The sequence below is a fragment of the Scyliorhinus torazame genome, chromosome 11 (genome assembly GCF_047496885.1).
Source record: "Scyliorhinus torazame isolate Kashiwa2021f chromosome 11, sScyTor2.1, whole genome shotgun sequence".
Lineage (NCBI taxonomy): Eukaryota > Metazoa > Chordata > Chondrichthyes > Carcharhiniformes > Scyliorhinidae > Scyliorhinus > Scyliorhinus torazame.
Window position 1 is genome coordinate 105,489,822 of NC_092717.1, and position 25,885 is coordinate 105,515,706.

General features: G+C 44.4%; 1 protein-coding gene across 11 annotated transcripts in view; it reads left to right on the forward strand.

The window, feature by feature from the left end:
- Window positions 1-7,087: 7,087 nt before the first annotated feature.
- Window positions 7,088-25,885, forward strand: part of eya1 (EYA transcriptional coactivator and phosphatase 1) — a 314,469-nt gene continuing 295,671 nt past the window's right edge. For 2 of the 11 annotated variants that reach the window (XM_072467571.1, XM_072467579.1), the window contains exon 1: window positions 8,897-9,110. In XM_072467571.1, the coding sequence (XP_072323672.1) occupies window positions 9,105-9,110 (6 nt within the window). In that variant the 5' untranslated portion in view covers window positions 8,897-9,104. Of the gene's footprint in view, window positions 7,285-8,894; window positions 9,312-25,885 lie in introns of those variants that run through there. The other 9 variants (XM_072467572.1, XM_072467577.1, XM_072467573.1 and 6 more) reach the window with 7 other exon arrangements.

Sequence of the window (25,885 nt, forward strand, 5' to 3'; positions counted from 1 at the left end):
AGGAAAGTTGTGAGTACATCATTTTAAACTCCAGAGTACCTGAATGAAAGAATCTACAAAGAAGATCATTACAGGCTGCAAACCAAAAAATTTAATCTGCAAGCTTGCTGTGAAGAAAAGTGTGCTAACACATCATCTGGAACAAAAACTCTTTCTTCCCTCCACTTATTATTTTTACTCCTTTCTACCCACCAGTGTTTGTCTGTCTTCTGTGTGTATACAGGGTGGGGGCACATTCAAGTGTATATTAGGTATTAGCTTGTCATTAACCAGTTGTACTTACTGCATATTACATTATAGTTCTTGTTATAAATAAACAGTAATTGTGTTTACATTTACAAACCTGGTGACTGTGATTATTGAACAGCCAAGGGCCAAAGATTTTGGGTATTTTATAAGAACTATTGGTTGATTTACTTGTGTTATGACTCCAGGGCACATGGGACTGCAATTGACTGTGCAGCAATCCAGGGTGTCGTAACAGTACCCCCTCAGGATGTGGCTGATGCTGCCTTAGCGGAGGCTACAGATTGCAGCAGAGACCCATTACAATGAAGCTCACGCTGCAACTTGCACGTTGGTAGAGTAGATGATCAGCATCCTGAAGATGTGAATCCATGCCTGAAATGGTCTGGTGGTGCCCTCGTGTATACCCCTCAGAGGGTTTCATGCATCATTTTTATGTGCTGTGCCCTCCAAAACCTGCCACTGCCATGGGGTGAGGAGGTGGCAGAGGAGGAGATGGACGAACAGTACATCTTTGATGAGGAAGATGTCGAGGAGGGCACTAAGGAGAAACCCATGGTAGAGACAGGGGAAGGCGGTCAGGCGATGGTGAGGGCCCAAATGGGGCAGAGTGCTCGGGACGCCCCGATAGCTTCGCATTTCATGGACGACCAGGACTTGGGTGGGCACTGAGGTCCCATCATGGGAGGTGGCCCTTCTTCACTATGTGGTGGCAGCACGACCATAGCCCTGATATTCCTCCTGTCATGGGAAGGTTGCAGTTGCCAGTGGTCCATATGATGCAGGTTGATGATGGTGACTTCCAGTGAAGACAGAGCATTGGTCCTCAAAGATCTACTGCAAAAGTCTGACTCTTGCCTGGCTGATGGCAGCTAGTGAATTCTCACTGACCAAGGTAATATCAGGGCGATGGTGCACAGACAGACATAGCACTGCTGATGCAGACTCCTCCTTAGAGGTGCTCATGAGAATCTGTGTCACTGCTGCCAGAGGAATGGCTCTCACAAGAGTCTAGCCTTCTGCGAAGATCAGACTTCCCCAAATGAATGTTTTAATGGTGGCCTTGCCCACAGAGGGGATGGCTCCTTGTTAGCAGGATGTCACTAGCTTTATCCCTTTCCAGTAAATTACTGCTTCCTGTCAGTGTGAGGGAAGGCTGACATCCTCACAGACAGGAGATGGAGGCAGTACCATTAGTGAGCAGCCAGCCTTTCTGTGATAGATGGCAGGACATGCAGCAATCAAATGAGAGTGGGGAGGCACAAGCACAGTGGAGAAAGGTCTTATTTAACACACAACAGAGGTGCACACATAATAATCTAAGTGTTCAAAATGTAAAAGTGCCTAACATCACCTGTGCCCACAGGTCAAGGTTTTTGTTTCCGACTGGAAGCCTGTGTCCTGTGGGTTCCAGCAGGGATCAGTGTTGGGGTCCTTGCTTTTTGTGGTTTATATAAATGAGTGAGACATGAATGTAGGAGGATTGATCAGTAAGTCTGCGGATGATACGAAAATGGTAGTAAATAGTGAGGAGGAAAGACATGGATTACAAGAGGATATAGACGGCTGGTCAGTGGCAAATGGAATTCAATCTGGATAAATGTGAGGTGATGCACTTGTGCAGGGCAATACATGATGAACAGCAGGACCTTGGGAAGCACCAAGGATCAGAGGGACCTTGGTGTGCATGGGCACTGGTCCCTTAAGGTAGCAGGGCAGGTGGATAAAGTAGTTAAGAAGGTGTATGGTATACTTGCCTTTATTAGCCGAGGCATAGAGTTTAAGAGCAGATAGGTTATGCTGGAACTGTATAAAACGTTGGTTAGGCCACAGCTGGAGCATTGTGTGCAGTTCGGGAATCCGCATTATAGGAGGGATGTGATAGCATGGGAAAGGGTGCAGAGGAGATTTATCAGGATGTTGCCTGGACTGGAGAGTTGTAGTTATGAAGAAGGATTGAATAGACTGGGGTTGTTTTCCTTGGAGTAGAGGAGACTGAGGTGGACATGACTGAGATGCATAAAATTATGAGGGGCATAGATAGAGTAGATAGGAACACACTTTTCTCCTTGGTGGAGGATCAATGAGCAGGTGGCATGATTTAAGGTAAGGGACAGAAGGTTTAGAGGAGATGTGAGGATAAACGTTTTCACCCAGAGGTTGGTGGGAGTCTGGGATTCACTATCTGAAAGGGGTGTGGAGGCAGAAACCCTCATAACATGTAAGAAGTATATAGATATGCACTTGCGATGCCAAGGCATACAAGGCTATGGGTCATTTACTGGAAATGGGATTAGACCACTTAGGTGATTGGTTTTGGCCATTGGAGATGTGATGGGCCGAAGGGCCTTTTCTGTCCCCTAAACCTCCATGACTTGGTGTGATACTATAATTTCTTAACCTTACTAACCGTGCTGCGCCGTCTTGATGTATCCCCAGGATCCACAGCTGGGAAAGAGGCGGCCTGCTGTCTGCCAAGTCCTGTTGACTGAGATAACCTTGGTGGGTGTCGTCTGGAGGGCCGAGACCTAGAGGGCCTTGGCTTGCTTGTGGGGTGCATAGGTGTAGTAGTGCCACCCTCTTCAATCTGCTAGTTTGGAGCTGCTTCGGTCATAGGAAGAGGGGAATCAGATGAGCCGAACACTCCTATGGTCTCCAGGGTGGAAGGCCCCAGGCTATGCACCAGCTAATCCTCTCCATGATGGGTGCTCAAGGGCCCCTGGGTTCCTCTTTGGAATAGACGGTCAGCTGGAATGATATCCAGAAGCCCTGCCATTCTCTGCTGTGACGCATCTTCTATCGGGTTATCCGAAAAGTCTTGGGGCTGCTTGACTGATTTGCCGGAAAGGGATAAATGGCATTAGGATAGGAGAAACATATCTCACTTAAGGCTGGCCAGATGGGTGAATGTGTTATGGGTCCTCATCTTTGTCTCTTGCATCCATCTCGCCCTCAACGCAGGAGCAGTCCATTTCCTCCCCCGCAAACTCTAGGGCTCCCTCCTCGAATGAAGTGAGGATCGTCAATTGAGGCAGCCTGTCCTGCAAGGAGACACATGGGGAGAGTGTTAACAGGCCGTGGTCTGGGTCAGATAGCAAGGATGTATGGCTTGTGTGGTTGGTGAATGGGAGCTGAGATGTGGTGAGGAGAGGGGACACAGGGGAGACGAGGATGTGTTTGGGAGGGCGAGTGGTGGGGCTCCATGAGGTGGCAGTCAGTGAACTCCAAGTGGATGTGTGTTGGGTGTGAATAGTCACAGATGAGAGGTGTTACATACCCTGGCTGCACAAAGGAGATCATTCATCTTCTTTCTGCACTGCACTCCCATCCTTTCTATGCAGGAGGCTGGCACTGACCAGCACTGCCAATGCTTCCATGTGGGATGGTGACCTTGTTTGAGGGTCTTTGCCTCAATTGAAGGTGTAACACAGCAGGCCTCTCTTCCACCACATCCAGCAACCTGGTCCGAGCTCCCTCTGAGAACCTTGACACAGGCTTTCTAGCAGCCATTCTCTTGGCTGGACTCTTCTCAAGTGCTGGGGGGGGGGGCTCCCTTGATTGAATTGCTTAGCTAATCCTCGGACGGGAGAATCAGAACCATCTTGCATGGGCGCGGCATGATCTTGTGAAATGTTTTTTTTAAGCGCCTGAAAATACAACGTGGATGGAACTGCTGTGATTCTCTCCAGTTATTCCCACCCAGAACGACACAGACAAATAATGGGAAATCAGTTTTTTTTTGTCACTATTTTTACGGAAAGTTTTGGGTCATTTGTTTGAATGAAAGTTTTATGATGATAAATTTTCCTAAAAGCATAATTGTCACAATAATGCAATATTAATATGATAAATTAGAAATCGCAGATGCAAGAAGCACTGAAGATGCATCTTTCACAAATCAAATGCATTTTGTATTTATTTTGTTTTATTTGTTCAAATATTTTAAAAAGTCGACTTAAAAATTATTCAAAAATGGAAATACTTCCTTCACAATAATGCTGCAATTATAAAATCATATAATCCCTAGAGGGTAAAAGGAGCCCATTCGGCCCATCGACTCCATACTGACCCTCTGAATGAGCACCCTATCTAGGCCGACACCCGTCCTATCCCCGTGCGGGGAGCACGGTAGCATTGTGGATAGCACAGTTGCTTCACAGCTCCAGGGTCCCAGGTTCGATTCCGGCTTGGGTCACTGTCTGTGCGGAGCCTGCACATCCTCCCCGTGTGTGCGTGGATTTCCTCCGGGTGCTCCGGTTTCCTCCCACAGTCCAAAGATGTGCGGGTTAGGTGGATTGGTCATGATAAATTGCCCTTAGTGTCCAAAATTGCCCTTAATGTTGGGTGGGGTTACTGGGTTATGGGGATAGGGTGGAGGTGCTGAACTTGGGTAGGGTGTTCGTTCCAAGAGCCGGTGCAGACTCGATGGGCCGAATGGCCTCCTTCGGCATTGTAAATTCTATGATCTATGATAACCTCACCTAACTTTTGGACATTAAGGGGCAATTTAGCATGGCCAATTCACCTAACTGGCACACCTTTGGACTGTGGGAGGAAACCGGAGCACCCGGAGGAAACCCACGCAGACACGGGGAGAATGTGTAAACTCCACATAGACAGTCATCCAAGGTCAGGATCGAACTCGGGTCCTTGACGCTGTGAGGCAGCAGTGCTAACCACTGTGCCAGCATGCCGCCTTATGTAGGATGTTTTTGTATGTAGGATGTACGTCGGATGATTTAAAAATAACAACTGCATTTTATGATTTGTCTTTACAGTATTATTTATGTAATCCTCAAAAACATGGCATTAGTTACTTAGGTAAGAAAGAAAACAGTAAAATGCTAAATATCTACATTCCATGTGAATTTTTGTGATTGTATGGCTATCTGGGTGCACGCCATAAATATTACAATATAAAAAGTCGATTGTTAAAACTGAAGTTTTGCATATTATATACTATAATATTTTGAAATACTTATTTGCAACAGCCTAATTTATGGCTCACACACATAAATTAAAAATAAATTTAAAAAACATATATTTCTACATGAGGCCTGAAATTTATTGAAAGGTGTGAATTTCTGATTTTGAATCTGATAATTAGTCAGTTAAATGTATTTTGTTAAAGTCAATTGTGAAATGAACAGATTGAGGAATTAATACAGCAATGTTTACAGACTGTTGTTATTTGAAAGTAAAATGTAGACTTGTTAGGTAACTGCAAATATCTATAAAAGGTTGTTTTCATTAACATTAAGTCATATTTCTATCTGTAAAGCAGGTTAGCACAGTAATGTGCTGGCATCAAATGAGGAAAATTAACATATGCTCAGCCAGCATGGAGTTCCATAAACTTTATAGTTGCTATTGAAAAACAAAAACTTTGCCTTCCGGCTGGAACGCACCATCACAAACCACCAGCCACAAAGTTTTGAGCATGACCAGGCCCAACCACAGTCCACTAGCAGGTCGGTATGTGATGCCATCCACAGTCCACCAGCAGGTCGGTATGTGATGCCATCCACAGTCCACCAGCAGGTCGGTATGTGATGTCATCCACAGTCCATCAACAGGTCAGCATATGATGCCATCTGCAGTCCACCAACAGATCAGCATGTGATGCCATCTGCAGTCCACCAACAGGTCAGCATTGATGACACCCCCTGTTCAACCACCAGATTAGTATGGTGAATCTGAATGTGCTGGACCAGACCAGACCTCACTCACAGTGAGCTTTGCACATGAGCACTGGGCGAGAACACATCTGGTAATTCTGAATTCTCCCTCTGTGTAACAGGCGCCGGAATGTGGCAACTACGGGCTTTTCACAGTAACTTCATTGCAGTGTTAATGTAAGCCTACTTGTGACAATAAAGATTATTATTATGGAGAAAGAGAAAAAAAATCTTCACATGCCTAGATGCTTATTGTCCCTTAAAATAACTGGTGTGGGGGGCAGGGAGGGTGGGTGGGTGGAGAGGAAGGTGTGGGGAGTTGGATCATCCTTTATTTTATTGACAGTGATGTCTTTACCTAGCTTGGCTGAGGAACTTAATCGTCCATGGATTGAGTTACTAGTTCTTTGAAAAAAGGATGAATTTTGACCTTGAGTCCAAAGAGACATCAAGCATAGCATCGATTTCAGTCTGTTAGTTTTTGTTTTTCCACTTGTGTGATTACTGAGAAATGTTAATTTTGTTTGAACAGAGAACATCAAAGTAGATGAATGTTGCCTATTACTGTTCTTTGCTGTTATTGTAACCGGCTAGACACGAGTAAAAATGAACCAAATCTGCAGCTTTAATTTAAAGTTCAATTGTTTTCCTGCTTTCTTTGATTGATTTTAAAAATGGTTAAGCTCACAGTACCAAAGGCAGAACAATTGTCTAACATGACAATTTAATCACTTTTATCAGATTTTGATTTAAAGTACAATTCATTATATGTAGGTTATCTGGGAAGTTGTTTTCTGATAATCTTATTCTATTTGCATCAGAAGTTTGTCTCAACTGATCTGAAACACAAAGACTCATAAAAATCACTAATGGTACTTTTCCAACAAATTACTTCTCCTGTGGTAGAACGTTTGCTATGCCCACTGTTTTTTTTTACGTTGATCTTTTTTTAACTCCGCCATAAAATAACCAAACCAAAATATAATACCGACAACGATTTTGAACCACGATCCTCATGCTGTGAAGTCTATGAAGAGTGCAACTTCCTTAAATTGTCATTTCCATGGACCGGCCCTGGGGGTTTATTCAGTTTAACCTGATTGACCATATATGGCTAGGTGAGTATCCCAGGGTTCCTTGGCTGCACACAAGCAAAACAAAATCTTAGGTGTGTGCAACTTGAGTCTCCTATTCAGCCTTGGCGAAATAGTTTTATACTCTGAGATTACTTACGGGTTTGATCAACCAGCGCACGGAAACGGGTGCCACATTGAAAGAAACATTAATAGGCGCTGGATGTATAGTGTGACTGTTATTTCCGTTTTAGATCCCTTTGCTGTATTAATGAGTTGTGTAAAAGGTAAGAAGTGCCAGATTGGCAGATCTCAATGCAATGCGATTTTATTCATTCGTATTAAACTTGTTTGTAATTACATGTTATTAAACTTAATATTGCTTTATATATTACGCCGTATATAAAAATACATAAAATCCGATTGCAATGTGTATTACGTTTCTGAATTATTCGTGAGTCGTCTTATTTTACAGTCTATTCATAGAACTCCAGTGGCACAACATGTAGCACCAATATTGTGACGGCACATGCTGTGTTTGCCACTTACAGTCTGACGTATGCAAATTTACTGAACAAAATTGCCACGGTCTTGCCCAGAACTGTGTATTAATAACGCACAAGGGAAGGTTTAGCTTTTCTCATTTTAAATATATTTGATATTGAATTGGAAGGAGACAAATGAGCAAAAATATTTCACAATATTTTAATAAGGCAGTTTCTAAATTAAACGATCTAAAATTAGATTTCAATATTTGGAATACCAATTTTATTGTGGATAGAAATAACAGTAAAGGTTTTAGAGTATCGTACACTGAAAGCGTTGCACTGTTTACATAACGTTTGAAATGTCAGTTTTTATGTAGCTACGGAGAAGCATTTAGAAATGACAAAATTTAGTATGTGCATCATTACTTTAATTTCTTTTACTAGGTATATTTTTCATGTATGTTGCGAAAAATAACCTTTAACAATTATACTATAATAGTTTTGTCACTTAGTAATTTAATCATTACTTAACAAAAATGTATTAAGTAATTATCAACTGATATACAAGCATTCTTTAAGTGGAATATTATGTTAGCCACTAGCTGGTACTTTTTTAAATTTGAAAAGTGATCTGAATTATCCAGTGTGTTGTAGTTCGCAAATGTGGTTGTGTCACCAGAGATAATACAGATATAAAACTGAAACTTGCTGCAAAATATATCTAGCATTCTTTTGCTAGAAAAATACATCCATAAAATATGATTTGTCTGAAAATATTTCATGTGCAATTTAGTTTGCTTTTTCATACATCTATAGTTTTTTTGGCATAAGTTACTAAATTAAACATATTTGCATACAGGCCTGTAAGAATGCCAAATTGTTTTCCTTATTATTCTATTCTGACAGATACTGCAAAACCCCTGAGTTTGAACCGCCAGTAGCTTTTAGATAATAAAGAAGTCGATGCTAGACAAACATGTGCTTACTGCCTGTTGATGGAGTACTTGAATTAGGTCAGACACACAGCTGTTTATTCAGAAACTGTGGTTTGCTCATTTACATAATTAATTTATTTAAACTACTAAAGGAGATTGGGATAACACAGTGCTGATTCCTATTGTTTCATTTAAGCCAGTGGGGCTGGATGTAAGAGAAAAGCTATGGTTTGCATTACAAAACAAAAAGCCCTGAGGCTGCTTGGGCAGAACCACAAAATTGAGCAAACAAATAGGACGGATGAAGGTTCTGCCATTTCTTTGTCTCTGGATCACTGATATTATCTGCTGCTGTTTAATGGGAAAAGGTAGATTGCTTAGAGCAGTGACTTAGCAATACATAATAAGGTTGGTAGCTCAGTTTGCTGGTAGCTGTGTACTCCCAAGTGTCATTTCCGATTCTAAGCCTTCCTGTCAAAAGTCCACTGTGGCTTTTTTTTTCTTTTGTGGAAACTGCTAAACTCAGACATTCTCCAGTCAGTGTCTGCTGTGGTGACTGGACTGCACTCACCCAGCTCTGTTTCAACCTCCACAACTGCTACTATGTTATTTGCATAGAACTTGGACAATTGGTGCATTGAGTGCAGACTTTTGCGTTGACCAGGAAAAGGATTATACTAGGAAATGATGGTTTGTTAAATTCAAAAACTTGAAGGGAATCTGTAAGAGTTCAGGAGGATTTGCATTTAAAGTGCTGTGAGTACAAGTCTGCATCTATTAAATTGCATTGAAGAGCACTTTGGATCGCGAGCAGTTGTCCAATTCTCTGAGGCATCAGTAACCCTTTTCTACAAATGCCCTGGGGACTTAGGAAAGAAAGCCTAGATTACGGTAACTGTCTCAATTGGTGTAGTTTTTGTACAATAATAAGATTTAAGTCAATAACTATGTGAGTGCCAGAGTTTAAACGAAGAGCGAGTATTACATTAACTTTATAGAAATATTGGTTCAACATAACATTGACATAACAAGCCTGTTATTTCTATTCATAGTTAAAATTCAATTCCACACATTTCTTCTCAATTTCTGAACTTAAATGGTGTTTTACCGCAGGTGAACATAGCTTTCTTGGTCAGTTGTTATAAAGTGATGTGCTTTAGAAGGGATCTTTGCTGTTTTAATCTATGATGAATAATACGATGTAGAGGAAACTGTTTAAAGTCTGACATACAAAATATACAAGAAGATCTATAAAAACATTTTTTACATATCAATTGAGTATTTTCAATTTGAACCTGAGGACATTTGATGGTCTTTGTCGAATCAGGAAATCCTTTCTCTTAATAAGTTTAAATTTTTCTTGTGCTAAGCAAAACATTCAGATCCCCACAGGAGACCATTTTCAGACCAGTAGAATAAACAAAATGTACCAAGTTAAACAGTCTCCATTTATTAGTGATTTTTTAATGTCGAACATATGTTTAAAATGCTTATAAGCAAAAGTTAATCAGTTTTTTTAGATATTTTTGTGTTGCATAACAATTTCTGTTGTGGCATGCTGGAAGGAGCATTTTTTCTTTACATAGAGAGGACTTAAACATGAACAATAAAAGTTTTATATTTTCTTATAGCTTTTTTGCTTGAATCATAAACCATTATTTCCATTCTTTGTGGCTGTTACTTTGTTAATTTTGCGCTGGCTAAAACACTGCTATATTTTATATCGTTTGCCTGTGTGTTCTGAAAAATATTTGGATAGACTGGGCTTCACTAACAAGCTTTAATTTAGTCTTTCTCTGTAGCGCTCAAAAAGGGGCAAATGCATTTGTTGCCAAACATTTTTTTTTTGCCTTGAAATGACAGTCATAAACTTAACTGATATAGCTTAACCACAAATTTATGTCAAGAGAAGAAAAATAAATTAATGTAAGCATTCTCTTAGAATATAGTTGGAAAGTTCTGAAGGAAAGACACATAGGTGTCCCAGCTGCAAGAATATATATTCTCTTATTAAATATATTACTGAAAGAATTCAATTTAAAAAAACTATTTGAATAATTGTTGGTTATATTAGAAATGTCGCATTTTATATTTATTTCAAAAGACAAATTGAAATCAAAACCAAAAGTGAAAATAATAGTTACCAATAAGCTGGTTAATTTGTTTGAGTTATAACTATGTGTAGTGTGGTCTGTCCAGCAATGTGTATTGTATACTTGTTTGGCATAAGGTGGCATCCTGCAAACCATGTCTCATAAAATGTGATAATTAAGGGCCAGGAAAGTAGCCTTGTTTCTGATGTATAATTCCACTTTATCCTTGAGGTAACTTATGCAAATCTCCATTAATTCAGTTTCTTAAATGTGAGACTATTTTTGAAAACAGCTATCAAAGATGTAAGGTCCTTATGTGGCAGCCTTAGAAGAAATAAATGGTTTAGATTTGTGGCAAAAAATTACTGGCAGCTGGATTTGTAGAGGTGCTAGCACCCTGTGGTGCCCCGTCTTCTGTTAAGGGTTAGAATTAATTTACTCCTTCTGTCCAGATTCCTTAGAATCCACTTCGAAAGTCATTTATAAAAGTGGATGTTTGCATTCAGCTGTCCTTTATTTTGTTCATTTTATTTTTCAAAAGTAAGTAAATTTTGTATTCTTTATATACATTTGTATATATATATTAGGTATATATCAAAATACTAAAGGACCAGTTTGATCAGGGTAAATAATATCAAAAGATTCCTCTCGCAAGAAAATAGGTTTATTAATAATAGCAATATTTTAAATGTTCTAGAAATTAATCATTCAAAAATTTCACAAACTGAATACGTGACTAAAATTCAGAAACTGTTTACCAAGCTGAAATTTTGAAACATTTACTTTTGGATGTTGTATTTTACGAGTAGACTGAAATAACTTGTAGATATTACTTGTAGATATTTGGAGCTTAAACAAGAGTTGAGAAAGAATCCATTTTCATTTAATCCTGGCTCTGCGGTAGGGAAAATGTGATAAAATGTCTACCTTCAAACCTGTTTGATCATCTCTCAAAGCGTTTCCCTTCTGGAAATAATTTCTGGGGTTGAAGAGCACAGCATTAACAGATTTAATGTAGCCAATTCAATCAGATGGCTAAAACAGTATGTCAAATTCAACAAAACAAAAGAAACAAATTGAAAATGTTCATGGCTGTGGGTCTACAACAAATTACTATTTAAAGAGAAATGATAGTTTAATTAAAATAATTGCAACTAAGTTAATGAATTGTTTATTTTACAAATGCTGTTTATTCTGTCTCACGGCTGTATTGGACTTTTGAGTTTCTTTTATTGTGGAAGAAATGAAATTCTTTATGGAACTAGTCGACATTTACTGTTTTTATAAAGTCACAATATGTTTTCAATTTAATATTTAACAGCTAATAAAATTTGTCAAAAACAATTGTTTTTATTTTTTATTTTGTTTTATGGAATATTAAGTGTAATGTAAGTGAGTATAAAACAAAAGAAAAAGGAGCCATTTTTAGCATGGTTACGAATATCTGATTATTTTTTCAACATTTTAGGAATATTTGAGACATCTTGGGTTCAATAAATTATAGTTTTGTGTTTAAATTATCATAAAATACAGCAATGTCTGTTGCATCATTTTCTCAAATCTCATTAAAATTTGCATCTCGTTTAAAAATGAATTCTCTAGTTATATTTTTCTAGGCCATCATGGAAATTCAGCCAACCAGTGAGCTTTAGTTACTTTGAAAGTACTGTGGTCTTTTTTTTATTACTTGATCCAATGCGGAATAAAAATACAATCTCAGTGGAAAGTGCATATCAATAATAAAGCATGTACGATGTAGACATGTAGCTTTAAACTAATAAACCAGGTGGAAGACTACTCATAGGTCTTATTACCTCCCTACATCTTTTACTTGAATCACTAACATGTTTTAATAAAATTGATGCTGTTAAATCATAGTAACGTGGTTATTGGAATTAATCAGCAGTAAAACAATTTATTTATGGAAAATCAAAATAAAATTGGCCCTTGGAAAGTTGAGGTTGGAGAATCTATGCAAACAGTGCAATTTTTATTATTGAGATAATAAAGTATCATTATCATATTCAGAGATATAATCAGGGGCTATATTAGACACATATGGACATTATGATTAGAAGTGAATGAGTTTAGATATAATTTCAGACAAAAATAATGTACTGAAGCTCTTTTTGTGCTCTTTTTGTAATATTTTATTAACACTTTATTTATCATTTAACCAATGCTATTGTCATATAAATAATTAAGTTGCTGTCCTGATCAAAATACCAAGTGTACATACCATTGTTGTGTACATAATATCTATATATGTCTAACATAGCCCCTGAGAGAGCAACATCAATGTAATGTTAAAAGAATCCCTAAAACTTAGTTTACATTCACATTTCATCATAGTTTAGTGGTATAGAAGAATGTTTTAAATGTTTGAACCTCCTCCAATATTACACCTCTCTAAAGTACTGTACGATGTTAGCTATAATAAAGGTACTGTATAACTGCAAATTGCAGATGATTTTGTATTAGCAAATCCATAAGAATTATTTAATTGTAATACGTTTATATTTCGCTTTTAAACGCAATGCAGAGTCCAAATAAATTTTCAGACAAGTTATTGCATGGGTTGAAGTACCATTCTCCAAATAAGCAGAAATAGAACCTAATTCCTTATCAGAAAAATAAGAGACTAAATTATTACCTTGATGAACACGATCACTAAATTAGGTTGATAGCTATTGTTAATCCTTCGTAAGTTAAACCATCTGGAATACGAATGAATTCCAGTTCAGTGACCCACTCTTTACATTTTGCTTTTATTGCAGTTTAATAAAAAAAAAATATTTTGATAGTGCAGTATATTTGAAAGTAAAGCTACCAAAAAGGGATAAGCACTAAAAATTAGTATAAACAGGACGGTCTAAGAGTAGCTTTGTTGAATATGATGGCACTTAGAATGCTTCATCTCTTCTGGCTTTGTTCTGGAAACATCAAAGAGTTGTTGGGTTAGGTTGAATTGAAATGCACATCAAAGATACTAACTGCAGGTTTTTTAGACAGTACACTGATAGCAGGGGATAGATTTCTTTGTGCTTTAAAGTCAACAAATTCTACTCACCTGGACCATATCACCTGCTGGCAATTTGTATTCATTATTGCGGAAGAGCTGGTGTCACTAGCTATAGCTCCTACCATTTTACCGTTAATGTATGTTGCGATATGCAGTAATATTGTTCTTAATTAAGGGCAGAAACATATATCAGACAATTCTATTGGATTTTTATAGTAAACACGAAAATGTGTGATAAAACACCATTTGAGGGTCAGCACGGTGGCGCAGTGGGTTAGCCCTGCTGCCTCACGGTGCCGAGGTCCAGGTTCGATCCCGGCTCTGGGTCACTGTCCATGTGGAGTTTGCACATTCTCCCCGTGTTTGTGTGGGTTTTGCCCCCACAACCCAAAGATGTGCAGGGTAGGTCATTTGGTCACGCTAAATTGCCCCTTAATTGGAAAAAATGAATTGGGTATTCTAAATTTATTGAAAAATAGAAAAAAAAACAGTTTGATGTGTCTTACAAACAGGTTGTTCACATTTTTAGAGAAATCATATCAACGTAACTTCCTCTTTCCGTAAAAGCGGATTAATTGTCTGTTTAGTTGAACAAAATGAACTAAAATCACAATGGTTAACACACAAATTCTCTGCTGTATTTTCCACTGTCGGCAAATCTACTAGTGATAACTAAAGCAAATTAACAATTCTTGATTAGCTGATACAGAACTATTTTCATTCTTCTCACCCAGCTAAATGGCCTCATTTACAGATTAAATACCAAATATTTTGCTCGTCCAGCTGTGCAAGATTTTCTATAGCGATAAAACGAAAATGGAGATAAGTTTGATTTTGTTCAACAATAACCAAGCGTTCCAGGACAGTATTTTCTGTTTTAGCATGGCTGCCGTTGCTGCACTTCTCTCGTGACCAATTTATATTATGGGGGCTATTTTCCAGCCCTGTAACGCCACGACGTAATGACTGGAAATTCTCGTGAGAAGGCCATAACGGGATTCGCAATGGGGTGATTTCGGAATGAGATCTTCCATGCCCCTCGCCAGCGATGCAATCAGTTTCACTTCCAGCGAGGGCGTGAACCTGATTACTGTTCATTTTAATAGATTTACATATTCAAAATTGTCTGAATGCTGAATCTTCCAGGAACACCCCATGTTCCCACTTGGCAGCATGATGTAACGCAAGCAGGCATCACTACTAGTCTCCAAAAAAGGAGAACAGATGTGATGACCACATGGGCAGCACGGTAGCATAGTGGTTAGCACGGTTGCTTCACAGCTCCTGGGTCCCAGGTTCGATTCCCGACTTGGGTCACTGTCTGTGCGGAGTCCGCACGTTCTCCCCGTGTCTGCGTGGGTTTCCTCCGCGTGCTCTGGTTTCCTCCCACAGTCCAAAGATGTGCAGGTTAGGTGGATTGGCCATTCTAAATTGCCCTTAGTGTCCAAAAAGGTTAGGTTGGGTTACGGGAATAAAGGGGATAGGGTGGAGGCATAGGACTTAAGTAGGGTGCTGTTTCCAAGGGCTGGTGCAGACTCTATGGGCTGAATGGCCTCTTTCTGCACTGTAAGTTCTATGATTCTATGACACTGGGGGCTCGGAGGCCAGTGTAGCCCTCGGGTGGTAAGGGACATGGCGGGCAATGCCCTGGCACTGCTCCTGGCACCTTGGCAGTGCCAACTTGGCACTGCCAAGGGGCAGGGACTGAAGGGAGTGTGGCTGAAAGAGGTGGACCAGGGGCAGGCCTAAAGGGTGACCCATTGGAAGGGCCCCGATGTCAGTGATCATTAGTGGGTGGCACGGTAGCACAGCGGTTAGCAATGTTGCTTCACAGCTCCAGGGTCCCAGGTTCGATTCCCAGCTTGGGTCACTGTCTGTGTGGAGTCTGCACATTCTCCCCGTGTCTGCGTGGGTTTCCTCCGGGTGCTCCAGTTTCCTCCCACAGTCCAAAGATGTGCAGGTTACGTGGATTGACCATGCAAGATTGCCCTTAGTGTCCAAAAAGGTTAGATGGGGTTACTGGGTTACGGTGATAGAGTGGAGGTGTGGGCTTAAGTGGGTGCTCTTTACAAGGACTGGTGCAGACTCGATGGGCCGAATGGCCTCCTTCTGCATTGTAGATTCTATGATCTATGATCTACTATGGAGGGGTCACGCTGTCCGTGGGGTTAGGGAGAGAGGTCTTTAACCCCATTTTTTGAGATTTGGGCACCCTTTTGCTGGCATCATTAGGCCCCACACCTCACAATGACTTGGCAAAACCCACCCCTTCTAAAAAATGGCAAGGTGTGTGAATATCTTGACAGAACGCCTGCCTGTTTCTCTGGGGAGAATCATGTCGGTTTACAGTCAGAACTTGACATTTTAGGCACAATTCTCCCAAAAGGGAACTAAGTCCCATAATAAGCACGTATAGCCATGTGTTTCTCAGTGCTCGTAGTGCCAAGAAACACACGGCTATTCAATATGACCCACGCCACACATAGCCCCATTTTGTACACTGGTAAGCTCTGCTCGCTCCCCAGTGTGGCGGGAGATCGGGACGCCATTTAAAAATGGGTCCCGATCCCCGAGGGCGTCACGGTGGCACAGTGGTTAGCACTGTTGCCTCACAGCCCCAGGGATCAGGGTTCAGTTCCGGCCTTGGGTGACTGTGTGGAGTTTGCACATTTTCCCTGTATCTGCATGGGGTTCCTCCGGGTACTCCGGTTTTCTCACACAGTCCAAAAATTGTGCACGTTAGGTGGAATGCCATGCTAAATTGCCCCTAAGTCCAAAGATGTGCAGATATGAGGTTATAGGGACAGGGTGGGGGAGTGGGCCGACGTATGGAGCTCTTTCAAGGGGTCTGTGCAGGCCGAAAGGTCAAATGGCCTCCTTCTGCACTGTAGGTTCTAAGATCCCCGACCTCCTGCCCCCAGCACACTATGGGAGAGTCCTCACTGTCTCCTGCATCCCCCAATGCCCAGGCCAGCACCACCCCCCGGCCCGATCACACACTCGCAAAAAATGCCAGCTTGGCTCCTAGGCAGTGCCAACCTGCCACCCTGGCTGTGTCTATGCCAGGTGGCACTGCCAAGGTGCCCAGGTGATACTAGCAGTGCCAGGATGCCATCCGGCCAAAAGGGCATGTCCGGCCAAAAGGGCATGCAGCTGGGGGCCCGGATCCGGTCCGCTGGGACACCTCCACGAGTGCCATTCCATCTGGTGTGGGGACCAGTGCTGAACCGTGCTCACCCGAGGTCTCTGAGGTGAAGGGGGTGAATCCCAAAGCCTCAGTTACCTCGGGAATCTGTACATCAGAGTGAGGGCAGCTGTCTTGCTCTATTATGCAGATTGCCAAAAAAGTGATCGCGCCCACAATTAGCGGGATTTACATCGCAGTATCTCATGAAATCCTATTGGATCTCGCGAGACGTTGCGAGCCGGTTAAATCCCGGGAGCGGGGTCTCCCGGCTTTTAGTGGCCACGCAGCGCTTCAGCGCTGCTGTTCTGGTGCAGCAGGGCCATTGGATCGCGTCCTTAGATATTTTGTGGGAAAATTCCGCCCTGTATCTTGACTAGCAGAAATATCAGTATCTTGCAGTTTGGGAGATAATTTATTGTTAACAAGAATTATAAGAAAATAACATCCACATTTCATCATGTTGCCTTTACTTGCATCACAGCTGTCTTGGTATCTCCAACATGTTTATGTACAATATGTAACAGTTTGCAGTTTAAAAAAATTATTGATTTGTATGCTACATTAAATTATCTTTATTATGAAGTTATATTATTAGACCTGTGAGGACTTTTGACCTGGAAGCAGTAGTGAGGGAAATTTGCAATAAAAAAAAAAGAATTTGTGAAGTCATGTTTGAAAAGAATCGTAAGAGTTTGCATCAATTATAGAGAGATCAATTGTAATTTTGATATAAGGATAAAACATGGTGGATGCTGGAAATCTGAAATAAAAATAGAAACACTCAGCAGGTCTGGCAGCATCTGTGAGAGAGAAACAGATTTACTAGGTGTGATTTAATGGCCCCTGACTTGGTGGCAAGACAAGGCTGTCCAATCTGGCAAGTGGCGATGCTCGAAATGTCTCGCAAAATTTCACGAAATCTCCCGAGACGTCGTGATCTGGAGCTCTCCCTTGCTGGGCAAAATCCAGATTTTCAGAATTAAGTGAGATATTAAGCTCATTTAAATATGTCCGCGACGTATTCTCCGGGGTCTGGGAACTAATGCCTGGCAGACCTCGCCAGGGTGCCGTTTAGCACTGGTTTCCACAAAGTGGACCAGGCATAACGCACCTAGGGCGGGTCTCATGGGATCATGAGACCCCAGCGAGATCATTCTCTGGGCAAGGTGGTACCCTGGCACTCCTGGCATCTTGGCAGTGCCAGCCTGGCACATTGGCACTACCAGGGTGCCCAGGTGGCACTTAAAGACTGCCAGGGTGCCAGACTGGCAGTACCAAGGTGCCCGAATGCCAGGTTGCCCGTGCCAGGGTTCGGGCCCAGGAGTGCCTTGCCCTTAAGAGGTGGAGTGAAGGGGGGAGTGTTTGAGGACCCCAGAAGAGGTAAGCTGTGTGCAGTGGTAGTCTGGAGGCTATTGTGAGGTGGCTGAGGGGCGTCGAAAGATCTGGGCGACATTGCTCATCGGCGGCCTGCGATGGCCACCCCGTGCGACATGGCAGAACCACACCGCAGACCGGCACCGAAAACAAAGGCCCCCTCCCCCCCCCCCCCAGTTTGCACGTGCCCGTGGATCGGTGGCCCCCGATTGGTAGCCTGGTCGTCCTGGAGCCCCCCCCACACACACCACAAGGGCGGCCGCGGACTGTGTCCGCAGCCACCACGCCGAGTTCCCAACGGGTGGGACCATGAGAGAAATACGCTGTCGGGAACTCGGCCAGTTGATGTTGGAGAATCGGCACGGGGGCCTCTTTCAATGGCCCCCGACCGACGCCGCGTAGACCGCGCGTACGAGATTCGCGGTGATTCTCTGGGAACTGAAGAATCGCAGAAGCAGCGTTGGACCTGATCTCAGTTTGACGCCATTCTCCACCCCCGCGACGATCGCGATTACGGCGCGGAGGCTCGGAGAATACCGCCCAAGTATTAACCTTGCATTAACCTTGCTTTTGCTAAGGCTTTGATACATTTTCATTACTTATTTTTTTATAAATTTAGAGTTCCCAACGGGTGGGCCCAATTCATTTTTTTCCAATTAAGGAGCAATTTAGCATGGCCAATCCACCTACCCGGGTTGTGGGGCGAAACCCACGCAAACACGGGGGGAACTTGCAAACTCCACACGGTCAGTGACCCAGAGCCGGGATTGAACCTGGGGTCTCGGTGCCGTGAGGCAGAAGTGCTAACCACTGCTCCACCATGCTGCCCTCCATTTTCATTATTAAATGTACTGAAGAACAATGATCTTATTCTCTACATGAGGCTGATTATGCAACTTTTCATGAAACAATGTTTTGAATTTCTACAGACATGGCACCAAAGTTTGATAGTTTATTCATTATCTGAAACAATGACTGTTTTCCCACAGTCAAGACATTTTTAACAATTTCACTCTTTAGCTATGCTTTCAGTTCGCACCTAAAACCATGAATAAATCAATAATCAATCAAGCATCATATTTGGAACTGTGTGAACTTCCAGTGGCGGCATGCAGTGGAAGTCGCACGTTGTGTAAATCCTGCTACAGGCTCTGGTTTTGGAGTTTAATGTCTGGTTCTGGGGGCAACTTTTGAATAAGCAGGTGCAGGAAGACAGAAGGAAGGTGGGGAATGTCGAAGAAAAAAGCAGTTGAGAGGAAGAGGTGAGTGAAAGTTCCCCATCGAGTGAGCGGGTCAGCCCAGCGGCAGGAAAGATGGCGGAGGCTAGGTCGCTGGATGGGGCCACCCCCTCACAGTGAGAACTCTGACTGAAATGATGGCCGGAGAATTCGAGAGGCAGTTCACCAAGCACATGGAGGTGATGTGAAAGGAGATAATGGCTGCGGTGAAGGGCTTGGTGGAGGAGGCGATGGCACCGGTGAAGGCGGCAGTGGCGAAGACATCGATCGAGGTGCGGGAGCAAGGAGAGAAGTTGAAGAGGGTGGAGGAAGCTCTGTCGCAGCACAGTGACCAGTTCACCTCGATGGGTGAGGAGCTGCGGAGGGTGGTGGAGGCCAACAAAGGACTCAGCCAAAGTGAAAGACCTGGAGTACAGGTCGAGGTGACAAGAGGAGATGGATGCCCAATGCCGACTGAATACTTCACAAAGATGTTGCAGAGTTGTTGGGGGAATGGAAGAACCCTCCCAGTTTGAGCTGGACTGAGCTCATCGATCGCTCCGGCCCAAGCCGAATGAAAATGAGTCGCCAAGGGTGGTCATAATTTGTTTTCACAAGTTCCATGTTATGTAGAATGTCATGAGTTGGACGAAACAAAGGCGTGAGGTGCAGTGGGCAGGCGCTGGTATTTTTAAATACCAGGAATTGACGGTGGAGCTGGCGAGAAGGCGGGTGGTCTTCGGTCGGGTGAAGGTGGCACTCTTCAATGGTGTGAGGTTCGGTGTGGTCTGCCTGGAGAAGCTGAGGGTGACCTATAACTTGAGAGACATCTACTTTGAGATGGTGGACGCAGCGGAGGCATTTGTGAAGGCTGAAGGACAGGTTGAAATGAGAGATGGGGCTGCAATTTGGCTTTGGACTGAAGGGAGGGGGGTTAAACATTGTGCACAGCTTTATCTCTTGTTTGAGGATGTTTATTTGTTTTATATTTGTGGGGGGGTTTGGTTTTGGGTTGGTTGATGGATAAGGGTAGGGTACCTCTGCGATGGGCTGCCGAGGGTATGAAAGTATTGGAATAGAATAGAATAGAATCCCTCCAGCGCAGAAGGAGGCCATTCGGCCCATCGGGTCTGCACCGACACTCTGAAAAAGCACCCTACCCAGGCCCAATCCCCAACCCTATCCCCACCTAGGAGCAATTTAGCATAGTCAATCCACCTAGCTCTCACGTCTTTGGACTGTGCAAGGAAACCGGAGCAGCTGGAGGAAACCCACGCAGACACGGGGAGAAAGTGAAAACTTCACAGTCACCCGAGGTCGGAATCGAACCTGGGTTCCTGGTGCTGTGAGGCAGCAGTGCTAACCACTGTGCCACCGTGCCGCCCTAATGCCACCATGTCACTTTGGGTTATGGTGGTTTTCTAGGGTGTGTTTTTTGAGCACTGGTTATGTTTGAGTGTCGTTGTTTTCAGGGATTGGGTCATGGGGGAGGGGATTGGGAGGAGGCGGGCCTGGGCAGGGGCCTCCACACGAGCAAGCAAATGTTGGCTAGTGAACGGAAGTGTGATGGGGGGAGGGGCCTCGGTCAGTGGAACCTGGTTGAACAGGTTTCAATGGGTCTGGGAGGTGTGAAAGGTGGGGAGATGCGATCGATACTGGGAGAGGTGTTTTCAAGAGAAAGTGGATGGGGGGATTCGGGAATGGTGGGTTCAACGGCAACAAAGGGATGGGGCGGGTCAAGCCCGATGGGCAGGGCCCGGAGTTACGGTGATGGTGGATAGGAGGGGCGGGGGGGGGGGGGGGGGTGGTGAGAGGCCCCCAGTCAGAATAGTAGTAACGTGGAACGTGAGGGGGTTCGGGGAACCGGTGAAGATTTCAAACGTTTTTACACATTTAAAGAGCTAAAAGGCTGACGTGGTGATGCTGCAGGAAACCCATCTGAGGGTGGAAGATCAGGTGAGGCTTAGGAAGGGTTGTGTGAGTCAGGTTTTCCATTTGGGGGCAGCAGTATTGGTGGGCAAGAGGGTGAGGTTTCAGATGGAGAAGGTGTTGGCGGAACAGGAGGGCAGGTACATGATAGTGACGTGGGCACTGGGGGGGAGATTGGTGATGCTGGCGAGCGTATATAGCCCCAACAGGGACAATGTGGGGTTTGTGATGAGGGTGCTCGGTGCCATCTAGATTTGGATACCCACGAGTTAATAGTGGGGGGGGGTTGAAATATGGTGCAAGAGCCGAAGGTGGATAGGTCTCAGCCGCGCTGGCTGGCCCAGTCAGCCGGGTGGTGGGCGGGGGGGGGGGGGGGGGCGAAGGTGCTGGCTGGGCTCATGAGAGAGATTGGAGGAGTGGAATCGTGGAGGTTCTTACACCCGAGGGAATGGGACTATTTGTTATTCTCCCCGGTACGCAAAGTGAACCCGAGAATAGACTTTCATGGTGGGGAAGGCGTTATTGGCTTGGATCAAAAGGTCGGAATATTCAGCGATATTCATTTTGGACCATGCTCGGCTTTGGGTGGGTGTGGTTTTGGAGAAGGGCGTGGCTCAGAGGCCGAGATGGTGAATGGATGTGGGGTTGATAGAGGGTCGGATTTCTTTGTAATAAGATCGGGAAGGAGATCGAGGAATATGTAGGAGGTAACTGCACAGGGAGGTTTCACAGTCGGTGGTTTGGGAGGCTCTGAAGGCAGTAGTTCAAGGCTAAGGTGGACATGGAGGAGAGAGAGGAGCACCAAAAGTTGACAAGGAGATTCTGGAGGTGGATGGGAGGTGCGCTGGGGACCCGGACCTGGCCCTCTTGGCCAAGTGGAAGGAGCTTCAGGCGAAGTTCGACCAGTTGTCAACAGGGAAAGCGGTGCGCCGGCTGAGAAGGGTGAGGAGGGAGGGCGGTCTATGAGCACGGGGAGAAGGCAGAGTGTATGTTGGCTGGCCAGCTCTGGAGGGAGGCAGCGGTGAGGGAGATAGTTCAGATGCGGAATAAGATGGGGAAGCTGGTGCTGGCTCCAGAACAAATCAATAAAGTATTTGAAGAGTTCTGTAAGAATTATATAGGTCAGAGCCACAGGGGAAGGAGCGGGGAATGAGGGAGTTCCTGGACGGGTTGGAGTACCTGAGGTTGGGTGAAGAGGGTAGAGCAGGCTTGGAGGGGCCGCTAGGGGAGCAGGAGGTGAAGAAGGCGATTGGGAGGATGCAGGCAGGGAAGGCAGCAGGACCCGATGGGTTCCCAGTGGAATAGTATAAAAAATTGAAGATAAGTTTGCACTGCTGATGATGGAGGATGCGGTAGGCAGGGGTATCTTGCCACAGACGATGGGGCAGGCTTCGATTTCCTGGGTGTTAAAGAAGGATAAGGACCTGGTGGAGTGTGAGTCGTATAGGCCCATATCCCTATTGAATGAAGATATTGGCAAAGGCTTTGGTGGCAAGGCTCAAGCGGTGTCTCGTGAAGGTGATAGGAGAGGATCAAATGGGGTTCATGAAGAGAACAAAGTTGTTTTCGAATGTGAAGAGGTTGCTAAATGTGATCCTGTCTCCAGCGGAGTGAAAGGAGACAGAGATGGTGGGGGCAATGGACACCGAGAAAGTGCTTGATCGGGTAGAGTGGGATTACTTGATGGCGATATTGGAAAGATTTGGAATTGAGCCGAAGTTCACGATGTGGTATGGTTGTTGTATAAGGAGCCGATGGCGAGTGTTCGTGCTAATAAAATGAATTTGCGGTACTTTGCTCTGTACCGGGGTATGAGGCAGGGGTGCTCTATGTTCCCCCTGTATTTGCACTGGCTATAGAGCCTTTGCCCATCGCACTAAGCAGCTCGGGGCTTTGAAAGGGGATAGTGGGGATATTGGAGGGGGCGGGCGTGGAGCATGGGGCATGCCTACACGCCGATGATCTGTTATTGTGCATTTTGGAATTGAGCACGTCGGTGGGGTGTATAATGGAGCTGCTTCAAAGACTTGGGGTGTTCTTGGGGTACAAATTGAACATATGCAAGACAAGTATTTCATAGTCTCCAGCTGGGAATAGGGGGGCGGGGTGGGGGCTGCCATTTGTCTGGCGGAAACCCACTTTAGGTACTTGGGGGTGCAGATGGCTTGGGCCTGGGGTGGGCTCCGAATCTACTAGTCTGGTGGGGAAAAGGTGAAGGTCGATTTGTTAAGATGGGACAACCTCCCTTTGTCATTGGCGGGCTGGGTATAGGCAGTTAAAATGAATCTGTTACCATGATTTTTGTTCCTATTTCTGTGCCTGTTGGTCTTTTTACCAAAATCCTTCTTCAAGGGGGTGGACAAATTGATCTCCTTGTTTATTTGGAGGTAGGGGGGCTGGGGGGATGTGGTCAGGATTAGGAGGGTGGTCTTGCAGAGAAGGCGATCGGCGGCGGGGTGGGGGCCATGCCTCCCAAATTTACTGTACTACTAGTGGGCGGCGAATGCGGAGAAGGTGAGGGGCTGGACCAAGGAGGGGGAGTTCCGATGCATTAAGATGGAGGAGGGCTCATGTGGGGGGTCGGGGTTGTGGGCACTAACAACAACACTGCTCCCGATGGCTCCAGGAAAGTACTCAGTGAGTCCGGTGGTGGTGGCTATTTTGAAGCTGGGGGCTAGGTCAGGGAGAATGCCGATGAGGGGGAATCATGGGTTCAAGCACAGGAGGATCGATGCGAGGTTTCAGAGATGGGATGGGAGGGGGAATTAAAGAAATGAAGGACTTGATTTGTGTTAAATTAAAAGTTACAAAAAGTGAAATCTTACTGGCAATTTCTTTATTTGGGGGCCATTCAGTAAATTTGGTGTGGAGATCTCCCAAGCCCCTGTTGGCAGGTTCGATAGCAGGCACCAGCGGGGGGCAGAATTCAGCATGATGCCCAAAATCGGTTTTACTTCAGCGTGAAGTTACAGCAGGATCTTCCATTAATGCCCACCAGGGCGGATCGCGAAACCAGCTGGAGGCTACCCTGATACTTATTTGCATCCCGTTAATGAGATGCAGATGAAGGCTCCACCCTGATGCCCGATTCTCCACAGCACAAGCGAGAAACACACCAGTGCGAACACATGTTTGGAAGAAACTGGCATGCAAATGTCAGAACTCAGCTGAAGTTCAGGATGGAGACCGGCAGCAATCCTGGACCCTGAATACTATAGCAGTGGGTGGGGGAAGCCCTCGCAGTGTGAAGCTCTCCACATTCCCACCTCTGTCAAGGGACTTAGGGCCGGATTCTTCTGCCCCGCCCGCCGCAGGATTGTCATGGGCGGGTCGTGGACCATGTAAAGGTCCTCGGGAGTGAATTTCCGACCCCCCGAGAATCCCGCCCTTAGACCCCTGATGGGAGAATTCCAAACTTGATCATTTTGGTTGACAGTTTTCCCAAAGCAATAATAAGATTGGGCGAGATCTTCCCGGCTGGTCATGCTGGCGTGTCCTCCCTTCCCGCCAAAAGCGCACCTCCGCTGCGGGTTTCCTGGCAGTGTGGAGTGGATTCAATGGGAAATCCCGTTCACCGTGGTGGGACCAGAAGATACCGCCGCTGGCCTCAAAACAGGCCGCAGGGAGGCCAGAGAATCTTGCCCATTGACTTACCAGAATCAAATTTTAAGTCTTATTTCTCAAATTTAGTTTGGTTTGATTCAATGAATATTGAACAAGTTAATAAGTACAGTGGTGACAACGCATAACACACTTCCATTATCTTCAACAAAATGTGATGTTATTCAATTAATTTAGAGGAGTGTAATTTCTTCCTTTTCCATTGAAAATAATTAGTGTCTGGCCTTAAAATATGAATGCACACAATAAACAAATGATTAATAATCAGATTACATATTTGTGAAAAACATAGAACATACAGTGCAGAAGGAGGCCATTCGGCCCCTCGAGTCTGCACCGACCCACTTAAGCCCTCACTTCCACCCTATCCCCGTAACCAATAACTCCTCCTAACCTTTTTTTTGGACACTAAGGGCAATTTAGCATGGCCAATCCACCTAACCTGCACGCCTTTGGACTGTGAGAGGAAACCGGAGCACCCGGAGAAAACCCACGCAGCCACGGGGAGAACGTGCAGACTCCACACAGACAGTGACCCAGCGGGGAATCGAACCTGGGACCCTGGTGCTGTGAAGCCACTTGTGCTACCACGCTGCCCTAAAGTAAACATGTTGCATTGTACCTTGCTGTAGAGGTTGATTCTCGCCTTTTTAGTTGCCTTGTTGCAAAATGCGCTGAGCAAGAAATATCTGAATTCTTAATTTCAAACATGCATGCACATCAGGGCTGGGGCGGCCTGTTGCCTACCGTGTCCCCTGACTTCAGATGCATTCGCTGGAGGGTTTGGGGCCAGTGGACCCTGTCCGACCTAGCGTTGGCACATGCCTTGCCATGCCACCCTGTTCGCACGCTGACCCCATTTTGTAAGGGCCACGAAGAATCCAGCATGACTTTTAAGGATACAAAGTAATAACGTTTATTTACTATAATAATATATACATAACAGTAGCAGTAACTTCCCTTGCTACCTTCTCCTTCCTGCTGGTTCCTGAACTGGCCAGCTTATTTATACTAGGAGTTTC